Source organism: Coloeus monedula (genome assembly GCF_965178545.1).
Source record: "Coloeus monedula genome assembly, chromosome: 6".
Lineage (NCBI taxonomy): Eukaryota > Metazoa > Chordata > Aves > Passeriformes > Corvidae > Coloeus > Coloeus monedula.
In genome coordinates this window covers 7,104,021-7,128,069 of record NC_138786.1, presented here as the reverse complement: position 1 = coordinate 7,128,069, position 24,049 = coordinate 7,104,021, and the positions used below count along the sequence as shown (strand labels likewise).

At 39.9% G+C, this 24,049-nt stretch overlaps 1 protein-coding gene across 1 annotated transcript in view; it reads left to right on the top strand.

Annotated features, from left to right (window-relative positions):
- The window catches only part of MPPED2 (metallophosphoesterase domain containing 2), a 105,733-nt gene that overhangs the window by 52,286 nt on the left and 29,398 nt on the right, over positions 1-24,049 (top strand). Inside the window, exon 4 of the mRNA XM_082283093.1 lies at positions 5,612-5,837. Coding sequence (XP_082139219.1) covers positions 5,612-5,837 — 226 coding nt within the window. The remainder of the gene's footprint in view (positions 1-5,611; positions 5,838-24,049) is intronic.

The following is a 24,049-nucleotide window of genomic DNA, read 5'->3' as shown; positions in this document are numbered from 1 at the left end:
AAAAAAAAAAGAGGCATCTGAACTGATGGTGGAATGCTTTTCACTGGAAAGATTTTGAGAGATCTTGTACTTCAGTTCTTTGTACTGTTTTAGAAGCATGTTCTGTCTTTGTGCATGTTCTGTTTCTTATTTGCTGCTTTTTTTTTTGGTTTTTAATTGTTTCATTGTGTAGGTTTCTACAGACACAGGGAGCTAAACTGCATAGAAATTCATGGGCTGTTTTCAGCCAGTGTGTTGCTTGATACCAGTTTGAGCTGTTCCATTGAGGACTTTTGTGAAGGCTGATTTGATTAAAACAGCCAAAATATTTTCATAGTCAGTTGGTCAGTCTCGTCTTAGAAAAGATGTTTTTCTTACCCAGTTTTGGATCTCGGTACCTGAAGTGGGTTGTTGGTGGGATAGGTCCAGCTTATCCTGTGGAAGCTTGAGTCTGTATAACTGTACTTATGCAGCCTAACTTACTTGTTGCTGCTGAAGGAGAAATTGGAGTCTTTGAGATATTCCGTCTTTGTTTTAAAAAGCTGAAAAAAAGCTGTGTGTTACGATTGTGCTGTAAATGCCGGGAATAGAGAGTACCATGGCCCTGCAGTGCCAAGGGCTTTCCATGAGAAACCTGTCTAGGAAGAGCTGCATGGCTGCTGACCAGTTGTGGGCTGTGCTGGTTGCCCTCAGCAGCTGCAGCTGTGGGGACTGGAAGTCTGTAGGAGCAACACAAAATCTGCTCGTTCCATGTTTATCCCTGGACGTGTATGGGGGTGGTTATAGGTAAATGCTCCATGATCAGTTTTGCACTTTTGAGGCATGTACAGTATACCATAAATTTGAGATGATTCACTTGCACACACATCTCTCTCTTGTACAGTTTTCCCTCTTTTGAGGGGGCTAAAATTTATGCTTCAAGGTTTCTCAGCCTATTTCTCAGGATATGGCCAAAGAGTTTATGAGGCTATGAAACAGGCATGAAAAAAGCTTAATGTTTCATGGAAGTGTTGTGTGGTTTGAATAGTTAATACATGCATATATGCATATTCAGAGCTTTACATCAAAATCACTTTCATATAATTTGTGTGTAAATACAGGTTTCTACCACTATATAGACAGCTAGTATCACATTATTTCTTATTCCCATACTTCCCTGTGAGGTTTACAGGTAACAGTAGTTGAAAAATAATGTGATTTTCTATTTTTATAGGGACTCAGCAGTTAACATTCACTGCCAGGCAGACTCCTTTTCATGTCTGGCAGCTCTACAGAACTTGGGTTGTGTGACTAAACTGTACTCATATGAAGCATGCTATTAAAATGGGAGTGGTTGTTCAACAGATTAAGGCTTCCTAAGATCCAAGCGCTTAAGGTGAACTTAAAGAAACCCACTGAAATGACTACTTACATAGATTAAAAAAAACCACACAACCCCCTGTCCCCCAAGCTTCCCCCCTTGTCCCATGTAATAGATATATTTAAAGTCAGTCTGTTGTTCAGCTGACACTTGGAGTGGTGTAAGTGGTTGCAGCCAGTGATAGAAGTTCTGCCTTAGCAGCATTCACAGACCCCCACTCCTTTTTGCTACATCAGTTTTCATCTGGATCAGTTTCCTGATCCACTCTGCTCTGTGCCCACCAAGTCTTTGTGTTGGCAGGAAGGTGTCATGGCACAGGAGTAAAGATGAACCATTGGGAGGGGACAAAGGTACTTGGGACTGTAGCTTGAGGTTGATTTGTTACACCAGAAGTCACAGAAATTTCCTGAGACTCCCTGATTAATGTATTTACTGTAAACAGTTCCATTTTTACAAGTCATTCAGAGTTAACCATTGTTGCCTTTAGTTGAGCAAGAGCGATATTGACCTTTTGGCCTCCAGAAAAGAACAACTTGTCTAATTGCAGTATTTTCTTGATCAGTGGTTACGTTGGGCCCTTGTTTGTATTGTTGGGAGCAGATGTTTAAAAATGTCTTAACCAAAATAATAGATATATTTTGAAGATGCACATATGCACACCCTGTTGTGTGTGTGTATATACACATAAATATGGGTTTCAAATACTCCAGTATAAGTGCCTCTATTTCACAGACTTAGTGGCCTGGTCATTTTTGGTCGTGTCAGTTTTAGCCTTTTGATCTCACCTGTTATGCATTTAAGTGTTTTAAATAAACCCAGTTATTATGCTGGAAGTTAATAATTGGGGTTTCTGAAGTGCTTGGCTCAGTAAACATCACACTTTTTCTAGTTTGGAAAAGGATTCTTCTAATTGTCTTCCACAGTCACAGTATGAATTAGAATGAATAATGTTACTAATGCATGATGGAAGATTTGATAGTTAGGAAATCAGACTTATAAAGACCAAATGTAGCTCACAAAGATTTAGTGCAGGAAAATGAGGAAATGCCTTTCAACCTGTGTGTTGTGCTGTACAGGCAGCACTGATGCAGATACACAGAGATTAATCTGGTCAAGATAAAACTAAATTACCATGGAGTAGGAGGTTTTTGAAGATGACTATTTATGCTTCCATATTAAACACAAGGTCAACAGATTATAGACAAAGGGCAGGTCTGCCAAAAGAAAACATGCCAAAATATTTCAGAAATATTATCAGAGAGAGTGGATGTTGTGCAATGCCACAGGGCCTTTCAAGAATGAAAAACTGGAATGTGATGAACAAATAGCTAATCTGATTGCTGGTAATTTATTACTGTGATTAGTGCTATATAGTCTTTCCTCAGGGAAGAGACAAGAATTGAATGAGACTTCCTCTTGCTGCTGCCCTGCCTTTGCATGGTCCTGGCTTTTGATGTGTTTGCCTCTTGAGGGGTGGTGTTGCTCATTGGGAGCTCCTGGGCCAACACCAGAGAACGAGAAGCAAATGTGACTGGTGGTGGCCTGGGGACGTGGGTGGGGAGCAAGGCCAGGCCTCGGTGCCCTTCCTGTGGCAAACATTGCAGTAGGCACAAATCCAGAGCGCAGCACATCTGGTCTGGCTGCTGCAGGATGGGGAGCCTGGGTTGGTGGCTGTCACACCTGCAGCCAGCACTGGTTTCTCCCCAGCTCCCAGGCAGTGGGATGCAGCACCACTGAGCCAGAGCTCAAGGGTGGGTGCTGATGAAATTGGGTGCCTGTGGGGGCTCTCCTTCGGGGCCTGTTTTGCCTCATTCCTTGGTCCTGGTGTTGGTCCTTAGTTTTTGTTGGTGGAGCCATGTCCTGGGTTCCCTGGCAGAAGTGGAGAGAGGCTGTTCCATGCCAGTGCCCCCCAGCTCCCCAGTGCCTCCTCTCAAGAAATGACCAAGTGGACCATCTCCTTAGTCCTAAAAATATCAACAGCTGTCTTCACATAATTGCAAGAAACACTGTCTGTGTTTCCCCTACTGATCTCAGGTGCTTATATAATATGTAGTGTTACATTTATATGTTTTAATAATTACTGATGTCACCATTAGTTTGCCTTTGCATGTCCTGTGTGTCTTCAAAGTAAGCCCTTATTTTTAAAATGTCAAGATAAAAAAACGTTTACTTTGAGCAAAAATGCTGCAGGCTTAATTGGGTGTAATATCAGCAAAATGTGCTGGTTTTCAAGTCTACCAAAATAAATGAAAGTGTAAAAGCTTGGACATCTATCCAGTGAGATGAAGAGTTTTCTTTGTTAAAACAGGCAAATGTTGACAACTTCGTAGAAACCTGAGTTTAACTTCTCCATCCTACTTCTCTGAAAATATTATCATACCTAGCTTGTTTTGGGGGATTGATGGTTACGACAAGTGTCTCAAATTTCATGCTGGTGGTATCTTTTATGTTTCCTGGGAGAAGGGAAAATAGCAATTTTATCTTGTGCCCAGGAGTCACAGAGAGCAGGAATTGTAGGTACCTGCCACACAGAGTTTTTAAATAAAAATGAATTGCAGAGCAGCACGTAGCAGAGATGGGGAAGGGGAGGAAAGTGGGAAAGGAGTGAGTCAAAACCTGTAGAGGAGCATTTATTGCATCTCCCCAGCTTTTATTCTAATGCAGCACCACAGAGAGTTATGAATATGTACAAGCTGTATTTTGTTCAGGCGTGAGGTGTCTATGAGAAACACAGTCTGCTTGGTTTTTCCGGGGATTTGTAGCTTTTTGGTTTTCTATCCAGAATTAACTAATTTTGCAAAGATGATGTTTGCACACATAGCTTGTGTAATTCCTGTTTCTGTGCTGTAAATACTGAAAAGCAGAGGGTCTTGACTGGTTCCCCTGTAATTCTTACTTGGGGGAAAGTTAATCTTGTATATACTTACAGCTTTACTTTGAAACTTACTTTAAAAAAGAACACAAACCCAAACAGTTTCAGAAGTTGAAAGACAAGTTTTAAACTAGCAAAGCCACTTCTGTTTAGGAGAGCTGTACTCACAAGGAATGTGTAACATCTGATTCTGTCTTCCCTGGGACAGATGTTGTGAGTTCCAGAACTGGAAGATGAACCCATAGATTTATACATATATTTTGCTGCGTTTATGAAAAAAAACAAACAAATACAAACTGCATAAACACCCCCATAACAAACCCAACCATTTCTAAATGATTATTTGTATTAACACCAAAATGAAGGATAAGGTATGAGACTAAGAAATCAGCCTTATTGTGAAGGCAGTAGCAGTTAGCTTTGATGCAATCTTACGTGTGATTTTTGGCAAGTCACAGTGGGACAGATTTTGTAAAAGAGCCTAACTTCTGTGAAGACACGACAGTGTGGAACTGTATTTTTAAGGGAGCTCAGCACCCAGTATGTTTATTTGGAAAATCTGGCACTGATTGCTGGTACCAAGTGCTTGAAAATCTGTTCTGAACTCCAAAAATCTGGCTCAGTGAGCATGATCCATGCCTCCTTCCAAACAATGGTATTAGCTCCCCTGAATTGAGGGGAGCAAACATGTAATTCTTTACCTCTGACTCTGATGGTAAATGAATTAACCACATTTCCTTTTTCCTAGTTTGTCTTACTTGGCTGAGTTTCATGGTTGCTTCTACTTGTGTACTTTTTACAGAGATGATACTGCCATAAACATAATAACAAAAAAAAAAAATATAAAAGGACATTGCAAATGAATTGAAGCTTTCAAGAATAGACTAAGTCTTGATAAATGTCACTGGAATACAAATTAATCCAAATAATGCCATAATTTAAAAACCAACAGCACCAGGACACAGTTGGGAGGCATCCTGCAGTCTCTGGTCACCTACCTGCTCGGACACCCAGGTACCTCAGTGCAGGTCACTCCTGGGGACAGGGACTCGGGCCTGCTCACTCTGACCTGGCTAAGGCCTCATGGTCACATTCAGGTGAATAGTTCAGCAGTGGTGGCTTATGCCACCTTTGGAGCTGGTTTGTTTCCTGCCAGCTTGTTTTGTTGAACTCTGCAGTACAGGCCCTTTGTTATGACATTGCTTTGTGTGCTGTTCCTGTACATTTTGACACCGTTCACTGAGTGCAGGAGATGCAGCATCAGTACCTTGTGCCCAGCATGGAGATGCACACGGGCCTCGGGTGCTTCACTCTGTCACTGCTAGCTGTCTGCTTATTGTGCCGGCGTCGCTGGTGTGGGAGGAAATGTGCTAATTAAGTCCTCTTTTTTGTTATTTCAGGAAACCTACCATATGAATATAAAATAGTGATTGCTGGGAATCATGAACTGACATTTGATAAGGAATTCATGGCAGACCTTGTTAAACAAGATTACTACCGCTTTCCCTCTGTGTCCAAATTGAAACCAGAGGACTTTGACAATGTTCAGTCACTCCTGACAAATAGTATTTACTTACAAGATTCAGAGGTAACAGTTAAAGGATTCCGAATATATGGTGCCCCGTGGTAAGTCTCAATTTAAACTTTTTTTGCTGTTTATTACTTGAACCACAGCAGGAATCATTCCTGTTGAACGTGCATGAAGCTGCTTTGTTGCATTGCCCTGCAGAACAGTATCAGCTTAGCTGTAAACCATCCTGAAACAGTTCTTTTCCTTTTTTTTTTTTTTTTTTTTTGTTTTGGATACTCTCTATTTAGCCATGTGTGTGAAATGAAACAAAAGGAATTGTAACTATTTCTATTCTGCCTGGTGAATGCACTTGAACTGTGGAGTCAGTGCCGACTCTGTGCTTGTGGATTAACTGTGGTGGCATTTTAGGATGTATTAGGGAAATTCCGTTACGTTGTATACTGGCGAGGTATTTGTATCTGCTGTGCTAATAGATTAGTGTGGTGGCATTTAACACCCACACAGCATAAGGGTACAAGGCAGCAGGTGCTTTAAGCCTTATTTTTTATCAGTTCTAGGCATTGTTTTCTTTTGCTTGTAAAGTTGTGATAACAAAATTTCAAACCAGCTTTGGTCTCATTCCACCCATGTGTCAAGTATGTCATGCAGGAAAGATTGCTGCCCAGTTTTGTGCTAAGGAGGTTCTTCCTTGTTTTTTCTACATGTCATTTAATTGTGATGCCTGACATCTTTCTGTGGAGTCTTGAGTAGTGCTCGTGCTAAATTCTCATGCTAAGAGCAGCCACAGTCCTTTCAGGCTTTAGCAGAGACCTGAACTTGAGTGATGGTGATAATCATTCTGCTGCTTGGCATTCTCAATTGTCAGCAGAAGCACCGAGATGCTAATTTATGCACACCTAGAAGAAGGGTTTATTACAAGCTTATAACTTATTTTTGATGTCAGATTTGCTTTAAAGGTGAAAGTAGGAGAGGAAGGAGGAATGACAGGAGTTGAACCAAGAAATGGGACAAGCCCATACATGTATTAGAAATTTTCCCCTTCATCTCGTCTTTGTTGACTTGGCCTGTAGACCTTGGTGATAAGTGTGATACCACACACATTGATGCTTCTGACAATGCTTTTTCCTGCTCATATTGTATGCATTAGTGCTGGCTAGAAAACTGTGATCTAGCTCTCTATCTCACATTCTTGACTTGAACTACTAATCTTTTAATTTAAGTCATAGCCTTTAGCTACTAGTTTAAATCAGCCTGACATTGCTTAGCTAAAAAAACGTAATGCTCTAAATCCTGCAATATCAGCAAATTGGGAAAGATGATCTTAATTCAGGTTAGGAATCATCTCCTCGAGACATTTCAAAGTAATTTTTTTTGTAATGGCAGCAGAGAAGGCAGGGCACATAAGGCCCTGGGTAGTGAGGTGGGCTGCAGGGTGAGGAGCTGAGGTTTGCTGCTAAGGTTGTGTTCAGCTGCTTTTGCGTGTATGTCTCAGACTTGGAGGGCCTCTGCAGATACCCAGTGATTAGAAAGCGTAGGCATCTTTCCAAATTTATTTGGATCAGAGTTACCTGAACTCAGCTTCCTTACAGCACTGCTGGAGAGACCTGGAGAACACAGAATCCAAGTCTGGAGGCGAGAGAGTTTGGTATTCTGAAATGGAGAACTGTGTCAATACACCGTTACATTTACATTTATATGTACTGGCAATATATTGTGTTCTTTTTTCTCCTCTTTTGCTTCCCAAATCTATAATGGAAATCTGTCATCCTTTTGTCTTCAGCTGCATTTATAAGTTCTTTCAATTTGCAGGTGTACACGTGGATTTAGAATGTTTGTTCTGGAATATTAAGGGACACCACATCAAGGCACTGAGTTGTCTTAGCCATAAAAAGTGAATGGCACATTGTATTCTGACCTAGTCATGGAAGGCAAACCTGAATTAATCTTTCCCATAATCCATTGATAACTGGATTTTTCTGTTTAGTGGTGCATGATAAATGAAGCTAGATTGTTAGAAATTGACACTGAGCTCCAGCCAAGTGTGGACTTCTCTCTTTTGAGCGATGCTTCATTTGTGTTTAGCTGCGAAAAACTGTTGTCAAATCATGTTTTGAGCAACTGTTGGTGTGGAGTTGAGGCTACCATTTTCAATGCAGCTTTTTAGATCAATCTGCCAGTCTGTGTTGAGGTCAGAAATGTGGTATTGTCTATGCATTTTCTCTCTTCCCCCCCCCTCTTTATTTTATTTTTTTTTTAAATAATGACGGTTTCTAGAAAATGTGAAAATTAACAAGTTTTTTGTCTTTTAGCTGGTCTTTCAGAGGAAGGAAAAGTCCCATCAGATATTAAAAAAATCTGCTCTAAATCTATTCTGTGCCTGGAAACTGACACAGAATGGTCAGACAAGCATTTTAGCACTTCTTAAATTTTTTTACTCTCTCCCCTCCAATCACACCTTGTTCTATTACTATAAATCTTCAGATTACCCCAAAGGAAGAGAACTGTGGGGTTTTGTATGTATTTATGTCCTCCTTACCCCAATTAGTTCTGTCACAGAAATGGAACACTGGTCATTAACCCAGAACGTGTGCCAACCCTAACATGAGATGAGTTGGCATGTTCAATTTATGTGCAGTTTTTTAAGTATTTCCAGAGGGGAAAAAAATTCTCATTTGCTGATAAAGCTACTGGTTTTAATTTAAAAAAGAGGGATCAAACCAAGAATAACAGATGTGATTCTGGAGGTTTCAGCCTGTCAGGAGTTTCTAAGAAGTAATTGCCAGAGTACTGGGAAGGCTGGCTATAAGTCATCTATCTAGAAAATGTAAATTGCCAACTCAGGGTAAATACAGAAAAGAAACACCAGTTCATATTCATTACATGTTATTACTCATGGTACATCTAAAAGCTTTCTAAAGACCTAAGAGAATTCAAGTAGTGCCTCCTAACTTACAATTTAGCAGAATTTGTGAGTAAAAAAATAACTTACAATACATGGGAGCATTCATGTGTATTTGCAATTGGAATGTGCGGTGGTGCATAACAACAGCCTCTAAGGAGCAGAAAATTTGAATTTAGCCTGATGGTTCTGAGAGTATTAAATGGCATTAGCTGGAGGGAAGTTGAAAAGAAGAGTATCAGCCCCTAAAAGAGAAAAGTGCAAGGGTGGGACATAAATCACATTCAGAGCTCTGCTCATTTTCTGAGGTGAAGAATGTAACTGACATTTTCACACCTTAAATAGGAGATTCTTTGATGTATCTTGAAGGAACAAAATGGCTGAAGATTTTCCATTTGGTCTATAGATAACAATCCACAAAAACATTCCCCTCCTTTCTCTTTCTTCTGACTTTGCCCTATGAACCTGGCTTGTTTGGTGGGAAAATAATTGATAGTTTATGCAGTAAAAAATTCTGTAAGATTCCAGTGGAAACATTTTCTCCTTGGGAAATTTGAGATCGAGGCTACTTATTAAACAGGACAGAAAATAAAACCAGTGATGGATTTATGAATTTTTAAATCTTAAAACTCCCTCTGTGAAGTAAACATAAGCATAACTCATACTGATGTATGTGTGAAAGGGTAAGGCAAGACAGTCTGTTTTTACTGCAGCTTTGGGTGCTGAATATGCATAAGTGAATTAGTGTAAGTTTTACTTAAATTCAAATGTTATTTTAAAATATGTGTTGTTTTTTAAATTATATCTGAAATTGTTCATCCATGCTAAGGGCTGAATTTACTATAGTATGCTGTAGACATTTGGATACAAATATTCTCACTATGTGTGTTTTCTAATGAAGCTTTAAAAGCATTCAAACCACCAGAGAACTGCAGCTGACTGGAGCCAGAATTTGTTTAAACCACATTTTGACAGAAACAATTGTTCAGGGAGAATATTTTTTGCTGTTTTATTTTGTTCTGCTGATCAGCTCTATAGGTAACTGGTTTTTTTGCTTGTTTGAAAGAGAAAAATAGTTGAAATGAAAAAGTATTCTGATGTACTTTATTTTGTGTGCATTGAAATTTGTGGTCCTTAGTTTTATGAATAATGAGGCAATAGGCTTATTTATGGATTTAAAGTTCTCTTCTGCATAAAAATTTCACAAAAAATGTCGAAAGCTATAAGTATAAAATAATCTAACAAAGCAATCCTTTACATCATTTTTAGCTACGAAAGTATGTGAGCAAATTCCACTCATATCTAACAGAATGAGAAGTAAAGCTGAAGATCTGGAACTTTCAGCCTATATATTTGTTTAGATAACTGGAGATATATGCATCTTTTTGAAGGAAAAAGTGTGTAGTGTAAAAGCTAATTCAGTATTAATCAATTAATGTTTAACAGAATCAACTTTTTGGGGATAACTGAAAAGAACCACAAACGTAAAAGATGACAATCAATTATTTAAATAATGACTGAAATCTGTGATTTGCATCATTGTGATGAAAATTAATTCATCCTGAATGAAGCTGGGAATAAAGCTCTTCCCTCCTGACAGGAACAGCAGCATTGTTCAGCGATATCCTGCGCGTTTGTCAAGCTGTAGCTTGTTCGGGTCTCAAGAACAGAAGCACAAAGCTGGCCTCCCAGTTGCTTTTAATGAATACTAGTGGGTTTTTCCTATGTCCAAGAATTTGATCTGTAGGGTGATCCAGAGGTCAAGAACAAACGGCTCACTATCGCTCACGTCTGCGGAGCCAAGGCTTTCATTTGCTTTTTTTAGTAACTCTAGAGGAAGTGCCTTAACTCTTTTTCAGAAGCAAAATTTTAATTGGCATAGATAATGCAACCTTAAGAAGCAGAGAGAGGTTCAGCCATCTCCCTTAAAAATAATGTTTTGTGCAATCTTTTCCTTTTCTTTTTAGCCCAGTGCAAAATTTGGGGTTTCATCAAATGATTTTACATCAGTTTAAAATTATTTCTCTAACTCAGTTTCTTTCTCTGCTTCATTTGCAATGATATTTTAGTACAAGCAGCTCTAAGTTAGTACTTCTGCCTTGTTCTGATCAGTGTTTTCAGACTCTCTGTTTATCCTGTCAGAAAAGTGTCAGAGGGTTTTTTTTTTCTTTCCAATTATAAGTTTTGTAATGCATCATGGATTTTGCTGACAGTCTTCAAGTTCTTGAAATAGCAAGCAAATTAACAGCAGATATTGAGCGTGAGGACTGGAAAACCAATTGGCAACTCACATGATGGGATTCACATACACTGATGGGTTGGAATGGATCTCATTTCTTTTATTTTCATAGTCTTAGTTGGCAATTAGCTTGTGTCTAAAAAAAGGAGGGATAGAAATTGGACTATTCAGCAATAAAGTTCTCCTTTGCTATTTAGTGGTGAGGAAACCAGGGGAGACTGGACAAAACTGTGTGTGTTGCACCAGTTTTTCAGGAATTCTGGTGTTTATGCAGTAGAAGTCAGCAACTGAGAAAATTATTGGCAAAGACTGAAGTCTCCTGTCTGTATGTTAAACAAACACACCACCACTGCAGCGTGGCTGTGTTTAAAGGTGCAGGCTTCTGTTTCATTTTTCTTGGCATTTGTCCACCAGGTCTCTCCGTTTAGAATCAAAGAATGAATTCCCCCTGGTCTAGAATTGCAGCGGTTTGTTTACATTTTTTGCCTTGTTGGGAATGTAGCTGATTTTTTCTTTGGTCTCCTTGATACCAGATTCACTTCCAAGTAAAAAATTGTCCCATTTACTTTTAAAAGCTTTCTTTCTTTTTTTCTTCCTCTTTTTTTGTTTAAATAAAGAGTGGGATGTTTGTCATTTTAAATACACTCTCTCATAAGTAATTTTTAATACTGTGCTGCAAACCTGTCCTATTTAATTCTTTGGACAGCTCTGCATCCTGGCACTGGGGCAGATCATGAAGTCTTGATTTTTTTTTCAGGTTTGACTTCAGCAGGAATAAGCACATTAGAGTATTCATTACTAGTATTAACACTAAACTGTGCCTATTTGTGGCTGGAATTCTAGCCAATTAAACCAGACATAAAATAGTAGCTCTCCTAGCTCTTTTGAGTCTTTCCTGTTGTGGAAACAGGAATTTGAATTCCTCACAGCAATACAAGCAAATGGTTGTGGAAATCTGCTCTGAGTCTCTAATTCTTGCTCCATTTTCCTGGAGTTCAGTTTTTTGCCATGCAAAAAAGCAGCCAGAATGAGCGTGAGCTGTGTTGTTGGGGGGCTGATTTTTTATGGTGGCCTCCTTATTTGTAGGTTGAAGTATGATTTGCTCAACAAGAAGGACATTCTGATAGACAAGTTGTGCTTATACTTGTAGTTTTGCTTTGGCTGGTGTGTTTTTACTTGCCAGGAACAAGCAGTTTGCTTTCCTTTAGCTGAAGACTGAAATAACCCAGTGATCACTGTGGCATTTGTGTGCAAGGAGCAGGCTGAAAGCATTCACACCCAGTGAGGACTTACCAATAGTTGGAAGCAGAATACTACAAAACTCCTGAAATTTTTAGCTGTGTAGCATTAGACTTGGTCTTGGAAGAAGGGGGTCTGAAGCCCCTTAAAGAATGGGAGCTGGGAAAGAGGAGGGAAGGCAAAAGTTATGCCAAATCTGGAGATAGGCTGTTCTGTACAGGGCTGGACTCCTTGCAGTGTGTTGGTGCTTGCTTGAATAAATTCTCCCATGCAGCTTCTGCACTTCAGGACTCCTACTTTTCCATTTCCTTTCACCTGCACATGCGCCACACCTCTTTGTGGTGGTCTAGTGCATAAGGGAAGAAGGACAAAGCTGAAAATATCATGCTGTTAAGGTTAACTGAAAAATTACTTCACTCTAGGACAGCCACCTTCACGGCAGGAGAGTGGAGAAGTAAGAGAGGGGCTTCAGCTTTGACAGGCTGATATCAGAATGGATTTTACATTGCATGGTGCTCTTCAAGCCTCATTACTTTCATTGCTTCATTTCCCCTATGCCCTAAGCAGGAAGAATTAGGGAGCAGGTGGATGCTTTGAGTGACAGGCAGAGAAGCCTGTTGGAGGGTGTGTGGGTGAGTGCAATCAGGGCCTGGATGCTTGGAGCACAGGGCAGGAGGGTTCAGGGCTCTCTGGTGGAGCTGGTGAGCCAGAGGAGCCAGGACTCCACTGAGGAACTGGGTGGGATACCAAGACTTTGCTGTAGGGTTGACACATTAGGCTAGGGCTGTATCCTGGAAGGGCAAGGCCCATCCAGTTTGTGTTGGGTCTGGCTGAGCTGGAGCTTGTTTCCTCACAGCACCCTCCCAGTGCTGTGCTTGGCCTTGGAAGTTGGAAAGGTGTTGATAATACACCCGTGTTTTGGCTACTTCCGGGCAGGGCTGGCACAGCATCAGCACTGTTTCCTCCAGCATCCCTCCAATCCATCAGTAGGTTGGGCAAGATTTTGGAAGGGGACAGAGCTGGGATAGCTGACCCAAACTGACCAAAGGAATATGCCATACCATATGACATCAGCTCAGATATAAAAGCTAAGAAAAGTGGGGGGATGACATTTGATATTTACAATGTTTTCCTTCTGGAGCAACCATTCCATTTGATGAAACCCTGCTTCCTGGGAAGTGGCTGGACATCACTTGCTGAAGGGAAGTTGGGAATAAATTTTTTTCCTCTGTGCTTGTGTGTGCACATGCTTTTGCTTTAGTAAACTGCCTTATCTCAACCTACATGTCATTTTCCATCTTATTTTCTCTCCACTGTCGAGCTGGGAAGGGGAGTGATAGAGCATCTTGGTGGGTGCCTGGCCTCCAGCCAAGGCCCACCCTCCACACAGGACCATGTGTATGAATGTGTGTGTGTGTTTCCAGAGGGATATTGAGAGCACACGACACATCAGTGCATTTTTCAGGGAGTTACCAGCAGTGCTGCCAGTTTAAAAGCTCTGTATGCATGGATCATTTCTAAGTCAGGAGTTGTGACCCTGAGTGAGAACAGACTATACAGGCTGTGACCTTCACAGTGCCAGAATATCAACCCACACTGGGAAAATGTAGTGAAACTTCCCCACTTTGGCACCTAAATGTGCCACCTTTATTACTTAAGTATTTCACTGGCTCAGTAAGCTTTAATTAAATACATAATTATCAGTTACATACAGATATACATATTATCAGCTTTGCTGAGTTACTTGGAAAAATAAGGATGCTTTCAAGTGCCTTTACAAGGTGCAGTGAAATGAATGAAATTAGGCTGGAGGAGGTGACAGGGAGGAAGGTGGTTGGGTATGTGAAACAGATGTAATCTACAAGTGGTTTGTTTCACAGTTCATCTATTCAGGACAGACAGGAAAAAATGTGGAAGAATTTACATTGCAGGTAGGGTTGACAGTAAAGCTCACATGATGATAAAATGTGGTGATAAAATGCAATAGAAATGGAGAAACAATTATTTTTTATTTTATTTAAATCCAAAAGTAAGTCAGACAGTAAGTGACTAGATTTTGTTAGCTCCCAGTGAAGGGTAAGATTTCTCATGACTGTCTTCCAGGTGATTTGGGTCATATTTATCTAAAACTAATTGATCAGAATGCTGTCTTTACCCTGATGTGTATAAAATGCTTAAAGTAATTCTATGAAATAAAGCAAAAATTGCACGTGCACTTTAAATAAGAGACCACTGATGGTGAATCTGAGCATAGACATAAAGGTCAAGAGTGACAACTACATTCATCAGATTTTCATGAGAATCTGTTCAGTAGAATAGATCTGGCACCTTATTTCAGAAGTGGTCAACACTCGTGGATTCATTTGAAAATCAATGAGACGTGTGGGTATTTATAACCACCTCTAAAACATTTAGGTGCTGGTCTATGTTATGGTTTGTGTACATGTAAAATCTGAGGATTGCTGACATTTTGGGTAGCTAAATATCAAAATCTCAGTGTGGCTGAGAGCCATGTTTGTGATGTGCACACAGAGAAGGCTTAGGCAGTGGTTTACAAGCAGGAAGATTCCAACAGCTTATCTTTGTTCCTTCCCAGATGTGCCTGAGTTGCACAGGCCCTTACTGAGTTCAGGAAGTCTCACAAGCCACACCACCTTTGCTGCCTCCCCAGTTAATATTGCATGGACAAGGACATCATTTTGCAGTCTGTGTGCACAGTGTGGCTGGGAGAAAGCACTGGGAGTTACTCCGTTCTGTGTTCCTCTTTAGCATTTCAGATAAACACTAAACAGAATATTCCTTAACAGATGTGCTTAGCTGTTTGCCTTCAATACTGACCCGTGGGGCTGCTTTGGCAAAGGAAATAATGCTTCCTGGGAAGTGATCTCGTGATGATTTGAAATCATCTGACAACTGTGCCATCGTATTTATTTTGCAAGTAGTTCCAGTACTTGAGTTTTGTATCTGCAGATCTGCCGGCCTGTCTGTCCTTTGCTTCTGAAGAACTCTCACCTTCAGTTTTGCTGCTTTGGCAGCATTTGCAGGATGGGTAGAGCTGACAAGAAGGTTGTGGGGCCTGGTTCTTGAGAAAGCCTGTTTATTTCTGTTCATATGTGAATCAGTGTGTCTTACTGAAAAAAAGCTGGTATTTGCAGCTGCTAACTGTATTAATCTCTTGAGTCAGGTTTATTGGTTTATACCTTGGGAATATACATATGATTGTGTATTGCCTCCAATTTTATATAAGTAAGCTTTATGTAAGAAGGAAGGCTTTCAGTCTCCTTTTCCTGCCACAGATTTTAATGCATCTTGTTTTCAAAACTGGGAACGTAACAAATTTCAAGAAAGGTGTTCTCTTTAACACTTCTCTTGGTGTTCCATCTGGGCTGCTTGGGACACTTCCATGGCCTGCACTGCAAGAAGAAGGAGGAGAAAGGTAACCCAAGTTGGTAGTCTGAAAGCTGTAGTCCTGAAGTGTTCCCATTTTTAGTATGGGATGCCCTAAACCACTGTAATCTTGAGTTATGGGTACCTGCATTTGGTTTTTCAGTTTTTAGTAAGTTTGGTTCTTCTGTTTATGAGTATAACCTAAGTTTTGTGTTTCTTGAGAAACCTGCAAAGTGCCATTTTAAGGAAGATTGTCTTCCACTGCCTAACCTGCAGATCTTTTTTTATAAACTCCTGGATTTATTTGGTTCAAGAGCTTATATTGCTGCACGTATGGAGGTGGTACATTGGGAGAGGTGGAAGGTTTGGGAAATCTTAGAAAATGACGGAGTAAAGCAAGTACAGATGACTGCACAGCTCCTTGCAGGGTCAGATGGGGCACATGGCCTCTCTGCTGGGTTGCAGCATCTGGTCCCATATTACAGGGTTTGAGTAGCAGTCAATTCCTTACATGCCGGTATACATGTGTGTAGTTGAAAAGAATAGTTGCTGCAAACTTCAGAATCACCTAATATCAGCCTAGAAATTCAAGTGACAAAGAGTGAGATGAAGGTGTGATTTGTTTCAGAGAAGTATTTTGTTGTTGTTTTGTGGGTTTTAGAGATAGAATATTCAGAGATACATAGACTGATGGGTCCATCTGGAAATTAGCTGTTCCAGCACACAACAGCGAGACCTCACTGTAAGGATGTGCCTTTAGCTGATAATTACTAGCAGTCAATCTGCCTAGAATGTACACCTTTTCTTATTTATATTCTAGTCCTGTACCTTCCCTATTCTCTTGTGCCTTTGTTCTATTAATCTACAAAACAGGGCTTGACTTGTGATTAGTCCTTAGAGGTTGTTTCTATTAATCAGGCTGCAAAACAGGTCTACTTGGATGTTCTGTTGCAAGTGCTTAATGTGCTTTCCTCATCAGCCCACAGCACAGAGCTCCTGGGGCTGTCTTAAATGGCAGTGAAATCAGTGAGGTGTCTGCTGCACTTTCTTTGTGTTTACATCTTGATTTTGTTGCTGTAGGATGGGGAAAATAGAGGAAAATAATTGCAGTCCTATAGAAAATTGCATAAGTAAGTGACGTTTGTGGCTACATGTTGCAGGACAGGTCCTGTCACAGCAGAACTACTAGTTACCTGTGTTTTAAAGGTGGAGAACCTGCCCAGTTAGAAGTGTGAGGATTAAAATTCAAGCTTTGCTCACAGATGGAACTAAGTTCTATACTCTACATAGAATTTTAGGGATAAGTTTATCCCCATAACATTCAGAGGGTCATTTAAGAGAGTGCGTATTTCTCTGCAATAGGTAGAAAGCCAGAGAGATTTTTGGTGGAAAAAAAAAAAAAGTATATATATATAACACAAAAGAATAGTCTGAGAATTGGTTTAATAGAAAACAAAAAAACCCCAAACTGAACTGTTTGTAACAGTTCAATTATTAGAACTTACCATAAAATTTGAGCAATAAACAGCATGTGTAGTGAGAAACTAATCTAGTTTCATTGTAGAAGAAACTACTAACTATAAAAATGTAATGATTTATTCTTCTAATTAAATGCAGTATTTCTTGCCTGTAGGAGGAAAGTACATATTTTAAAATGTATCAAAAGAAACAAACCAGACCCCTAATTATTTTTTCCTATATTGTTCCTTTGGCTTTATTTTTTTTTTTAAAAGTTTTTGTTGTGTTGATGATGTATCCCTTTGCCAGCTCAATAAAGTCTGTCACTGAACTAAAGAACTGCTGTCTGTCTGGAGAAAACACTGGCCCCAAGGCAGCAGGGTTTGTCTCAGCTGCTTTGCTTGCCTCTCACTGTGCTTGTGCCCATTTTTTCTCTATTCCCATGGCACGTGCATCAATTTCTCCAGTGCACAAGCTGAAATTACCAGCCTTTGTAAAATTGGCCCAGTCTTGATGTCCAGTGACATCTGCACGTGAATTCTTGTTGGCTTCGCTGAGAAGTGGTCCCTTACGGCTTCGTGCCATCATCTAGCTGCTAATGTGAAAGGCTTTGTGCTGCCTGCCCCCAGCTACAAGCTGCTTGCTTAGGCTGTGGTTTGTCCACGCTGACCTTTTGTGGCCTAAGGAGCGGATTTAAGTGCTGGGGTGACCCTCCCGCCCTGGGTGATGCAGCCTGGGGACACACGGGTGATCAAGTGGCCAAGCGAGCACCTTGTGCACACCCGAGTGTCCCATTTCACAGCAGGGCAGGACAGCGGGTTCCCAAACGAGTTGTGCCCTAAGTTCATCGTGCCCAGTCTTTACTGTGTGGGTGGAGCTGGGATTTTGGTGTGCCACCACCTTCTCCCTGTGGCAAACCCGAGGTGTTGCAGAGGGCTGACCGCCAGAAGGGGACAGAGAGTAAAGCCGTTTTTCGGATGTTTTAGTCACCTAAACTAGTAACAGTTTGTACTGTCCAAGGTGACTTATCCCAATTCTAGCCATAGTTAGAAAGCACTTCTTTCAAAGCCACCACTGTGAAATTTTACATGTATTCTTCTTACTAAGAATAGAGAAGAAATAGGTGCTCTAACATGGTTTCCTGTAGTCAAATTTATTTTGGTAATTTCATTTTCACCAGCAATTTCTACTTTTTTTTTTTTTCCTCCTTACTTTTTTTTTCCTCTGTCCGTACCATTTTCTCAATTATCAGAGAAATCAGTCTTCCTGCATTGATTCATTTTGACCAGAGTCTGGAAGGCACGGGGAATCAAATTAACTAATATTTTACTTTTGCATGTGATTAATGCTAATGCTTACAGAGAAGAAAATACTTTGCTGTGATTTAATTTCATTCTCCAGTTGAATCCCAGTGATTTAATTTTGCAGAGGGCTGTCTCTCTGCTTATTGTCTCTTAAGGAATCATAGAAGTTTGAGATGGAAAAGACCTATTAAATCATTCTGCTATTGCAGGATTGTCTCCTACACTATATTTTTGAATATTATGCCCAGTTTTAATGAATGAAGGAAAGCAGTTTCAGTTAATTCTTTTTGAGATTGTACCTAAGTGTAGTGTAGATGTTACTAGCAGGAACTAATACTCTGCTTATATGCTTCCAGTGTTTATTTTATTAAAAAAAAAAAAAAATCTAAATTGTGCCCTGTTTGATGAGATGAGCCTAAAGATTTCTTGTACCCTGCATGATGTTTGTTCTCGTACTTTTCTGGCCACGTGTTGGTTATTTTATACTCTCAGTCTTTGTAATCCTCTCAGATTGTTCTCTTTTCCTCTTTGCTACTTCTTCTGATTTGTTTTATAATCTTGGGTATTGGTTTTTGGTTGGTTGATTGTCCGGGTTGTTTTTCTTTTTTTAATTTTCACATGTGGCTTAGAACCAAACTGCAGAATTCTGTCATGCTGTGTGTTGGGGGGAGATCCTTGGCTGCTTGAAACACTGATGTAGGATGGTGACTCTGTTTCACTGTTTCTGCAGGAAGTCCAGGCTTGCATCACGCTGTAACGTCGTGATATAACCATGTGTGTAGCCAGATCATTCTATTCATGTTGCAAATTCACGCATAATTTGCTGTCAGCTGCTGCCCCTGGGTCTTTTATTTTAGCTTAGCAGGGTTGGGTTTCTTCCTCTCACTGATTATTTGTGGTTTTCAATTCTCTTCAGATGTATTAGCCTGCATTTTTTTTAGAGGGAATCCCCTTTTCTTACTTATTTCAGTGTTTCTAAGCTCCTTTGGCATAATTTCTTTCCCCACTGTCATGTTTATAACACTTCTCACTATATTGAAATCTGTGAATTTAATTAATGCACTGTTTACCCATTCTTCCAGATCATTAATAAAGATGTTAAATAAAACTGATCCTAATACCAATCCCTGTGGCAATCTGCTAGCACCTCTCTTGTGCTGCTGCAATCTATTTATTTATAGCCCTTTAGCCACTCTTCAGCCGTGTGATAGTCCTCATAAGCAAGCCAATTTTAGGGTTTTGAAAAGGGATTGTGTCACATTTTGCCAAAGTCTGGGTTGATACAATCTACTATATTATTTTAATGTACTGACTTGGCTGAATTTAATATATGTACAAAAATTAAATGTGATGAAATAGAGCTGTGGTTTTGGAGCACTTTGAGATCTTGGCAGCTGAGTAGCTATAATTCTCCTTTCTTAGAGCAATTACACCTCCTCCACCCCCACCCACCCCCCACCCCAGTTACACCATAATTTTATTCTGTGCTGCATTTAGACTTACTAGGAGAGGATTCTCAGTATTGCTCCATAATTCACAGTGTACTGATCAGTGCCATGTTCCTCATTGCTTCTCCAGGATTTGATTTTAAATGCAAAACTACTATAGATGGAATTGGTCTGTTAGGATTTCAACTTTTGAATTGTCTAGTGATTGTTTCTCTGTTGTCATTTTGTTATATTGTAATTTTTATTTTTATATATAATGTAAGTATACGTACACCTATTTGAAATTTTATTTACCTGTTTGCAAAAGCAATCGTAAACTCTTGCATTAAAATTAAGTGCACACTTTCATCCTTGTGAAATTTGTAAGATTTATCTGTTTGCATAAGCTCAATGTGGGTTAAGTGTTTTCTTGCTGTGCAGCTGGGGGGTATGTATGATTTGGTTAATAGTACACTGAATTTGTATTTCATTCCAATTCAAGCTATTTTAAAGTGGAACATGAAAAATTTTGTGCTTCACAATTTTTCCGTTTACATCATGTGCATCAGTATAAACTTGAATAACAAGCTGCACCATCAGCAATTGAAATGAAACCAATCTTGGGAGATTTCACTTTCTCTTACTATGTTTGGCTTGATTTTACAAGCTCTGTGCAAAACCCTATTTTTACTCTATAAATTGTAGTGTGGAGAATTTGTTTATTCCACCTTGGTTGGAATGGCATGCTCTGCAAATCACCACTGAAGCATCATATCTGGGATAAGAAAAGGTGTTAAAATATGGGTCACAGGTCTGATTTAGGTCTGTGCTAATCCAGAGCTCTATAGTAAAACAGAACCAGAGCACTTGTTACTGCCTCTTGGCTGGTTAGGGCTGGGCAGCTCTGCAGTCTGAACAAAGTCACTGTGGTGCTGTGCTCAGACATCACTGGCCACTTGGAGCCCGGATTTCTTCCTTTTCCCTAAGCAGTGAGATGCTGCATTAAATGTCTTTAAACACAGTGGTTTTGATGTCACCCTGCAAACATTTAAACACCACCGGAAGTGGGGAGAGGAAGGTAGTTTGGAACACAGTTTAATCTCAGTTCCACAACCAGTCATGCTGAGTCTGAGCTCTGCCATATTACCTCTTAACACAGACTGCCTCCAAGTCAGCTGGGTTTCTATTTCATTCCCCAGAGTACAATTAGGAAGTGTGTGCTCCAAATTTTGAACTGGGCAAGTTTGTACTGGGTAAATGCTTTGCATCTTGTTGCTGCAGTGCTTTGGTTCGGGGTGCAGGGGCTTGATAGAGTTCTGATCTAGTGTTAGGTACACCAAAATAGGATTTACTGTCCTGTTGAATGATGACTTCAGAACAGAATTAGTACTTCAGTTAGAAATGCTAATGACGAATAGTGAGTGATGGCCTTTGGAGTGTAGTGCAACATTGGCACAGGTTACCCAGAGAGGTGGCAGATGCCCCAGCTCTGCAAATATTCAAAGCCAGGTTGGATGGGGCCCTGAGCAACCTGTTGAAGGTGTCCCTGCTCATTGCAGGGGGGTTGGACTAATTTTAGTATGTGATGTACATTAATTGGTGCAGAGTGTAGCAAGAGGTGGAACTGAATTTTTAAAGTTTGTTTGCAGACTGCTAGGCAGCTGCTGTGCATGCTGACTGTGCCTTCAGTTAGGAGAAACATGTGGGTGCCAGAAGGGTGGAGCATGTGGGTGAGGGAGAGGGGCAGGGGAGTCCCAGCTCTGACACTGTCTCACTGTACAAGGTGCAGGAAATAACTGGCTTCTTTCCTTTAGTTTCTCCATCTACAAAATATATCTAGTAACAGTTATAGGATTGCCATTTAGACAGTAGTTTCAGCACATGAAACACTTTGAAAGTGCCAAATATTATTCTTATTTTTAGCGAGGTGATCCAGCAAAGTCCTGAGCAAATGCAAGCCTTTCTTCCTTGAATGATTTCAAAGGAGCCAGAGGGAGTGTTTGCCCCCTTGAAGTTTGTGTACTTGCTGGGGTACTTGGCTGGATCATTGCTCTGGAAAGCTAAGTAGGTGTCTATTTTTTGCAGGATAAGAAGGGGCGTATTTGAGATACTGTTGAAGTGGAATAGATAGCTGTGTTACTTGAAGTGGGAGCTGATAACGTGTGATTTCAGGACACTTGAAGCCCTCTTCTCCAAAAGAGGAAGGTTAATAAAAACTGTGCTCTGAGTTTACTTCCTGAAATTTCTGTTTTGAGGTGGTAAATACATCACTCATTAAGAATTATTTTATTAAGAAAGATTGAAAGAATGCAGGCTTCAGAAAGATACAGCCTTTGGTCTGTACTGCAGTGGAGTCAGAGAAAACTGTCTGGGACTGTTTGCTAGAAATACTGAGCTCTCCTTTTGCTGTCCAACCCCAGCAGTGGTGGGCTCGTGTGCCCTTCCTGCAGAAACTCTTCCCCAGGCTAAGCCCGTGCCTGATTCACTGCTGAAAACTTCTCCCAAGGCAGGGAAGAGTTGACAACGACATGGACAATCCCAGCCTTCCTCTCCCCACCCCAAGCTCCAAGTCCAGCCCATTTGTTTTCCACGCAGGTGTTATGATGCTGTGTATTTTTAAAATACACCTACCTTGGCACTGGTTATCTGTGGGGAAGATATTGAGACTTCAAAGGAATTTAGGGTGGGCCACACGTGAGCACCTGTGGGAAGAAATGCACCTTTGTACCTCACAAAATAAAACAAATATTCATTCCTACCTACTAATAACCACCTCCTGCTCTTTATTTAAAGTCAGAATAAGAGCAGAAGATTCAATCTTCAATGAAAGGCACTTCCCAGGTATTTGAGCAAGGACTCCTGCAGCCCGGGCAGTGAAAACCGACACTGCTTCTTACCTTCTATCAAAAGCCGTGTTGAAATGTAGGGACTGTTATTGTATATTTATTCAGGCATCAATCACAATCAAGCCTCCTGCCAGTTCATCTGTAAGGGCATTGTAATCCTATTTTTATCAGCTCCTTCCTGTACAGCAGACAGTTAAAATAGCATGAGTAGGGGTCACAAATATCTTAATGGGTTTGGTTCCCAGAGATATCAGTGACCAGAGGAAGAGTTTTGCCGAAATTTCTTCCTGAGCTGATAAGGTGGATAAACAGGGCTGAGGTGCAGAGCGAGGGCACGCTGTGGGAAGTGCAGCCTTGGATGGCACCTCAGAGGAGCTGCACAAAGACTAGGCAGACAGCATTACTTAGAGGAAAACCTCGGGAGCAGATGGAAATTAACGTTCCTGTTTGGAAAAGAGGTTTTTTCTTTTTTACTGGGTGGGCTGGGTCAAGTCTAAGTGATTTTTGTAATTAATTTTACTCCTGTTTTTGCTCTTTTACTTGTTAAAATCTACAAGCGATTATTTATTTGAAGAAAATTGAGTGTCAATAACTGGCAACATTTCATGTTTTTAAACTTGGGACAGTATGCTGCTGACTTATTTAAGTAACAGAATAAAAATGTAATACATTAATATTTTTGCACTTATTTTTGTATGTAAAGTTAAATATTTTCTTATTATAAAGTGATGAATTATGCTTTTTAATCTCGTTTTTCATGAATTCCAGCTGTCTTTTGATGCAAATTATTAGAATTGATTTATAAGTGAAAACAGAGAATGGTTTAAAATGCATTCTCTTACCAGAATGTAACTAGCTTAGGACTTCTAAAAGCATAAGGAAAAAGTTCATTACAGCAAATTTTATCTTATAAAACAAAATACTACCTTTGTCTCAGCATTTTAAACTAATCTATTGTTCCTGATCAAGCCAGTCTTTCAAGATTACAGAGATAATGAACATAGTGGTTTATACTTTGTTTTTATTCATAAATTGCAAGTGGTACTTTTCTTTTTTTGATTCCCATTTTTTTGGGGATTTTTCTTTTTCATTTTAATCAAGCATTAGTATGTGCTACTTATATGGACTGAAATAAAAAATACATTATCTCCTAGAAAAGCAGAAATGAATCCTGTAAAAATTTTTCCTGCAAACTGTAATTCTAAGACATATTTATTTGGAGACTTCTCTCAGTTAAGTGGCTTGATTTTAACTTTAGGAACAAGTAAGTATTGCTTATTTTTTTGGATATTAATGATTTTATTATATTATTGTAAGTGTAGGCTTCATGTGGGTAGTTCTGTCTTTAGGGTAAATGGTAAAAATAATTAACTGTCCAAAACAGTACTAATGTACTTTATACAAACTAGAACTTGTTATGTAAAAACTCAAAATAAAAATCCACATTAATTAAATCAGCAGTGTAAGTTTGTCTCGCTACCACCATTTGTATTTTGAATCTTTATTTC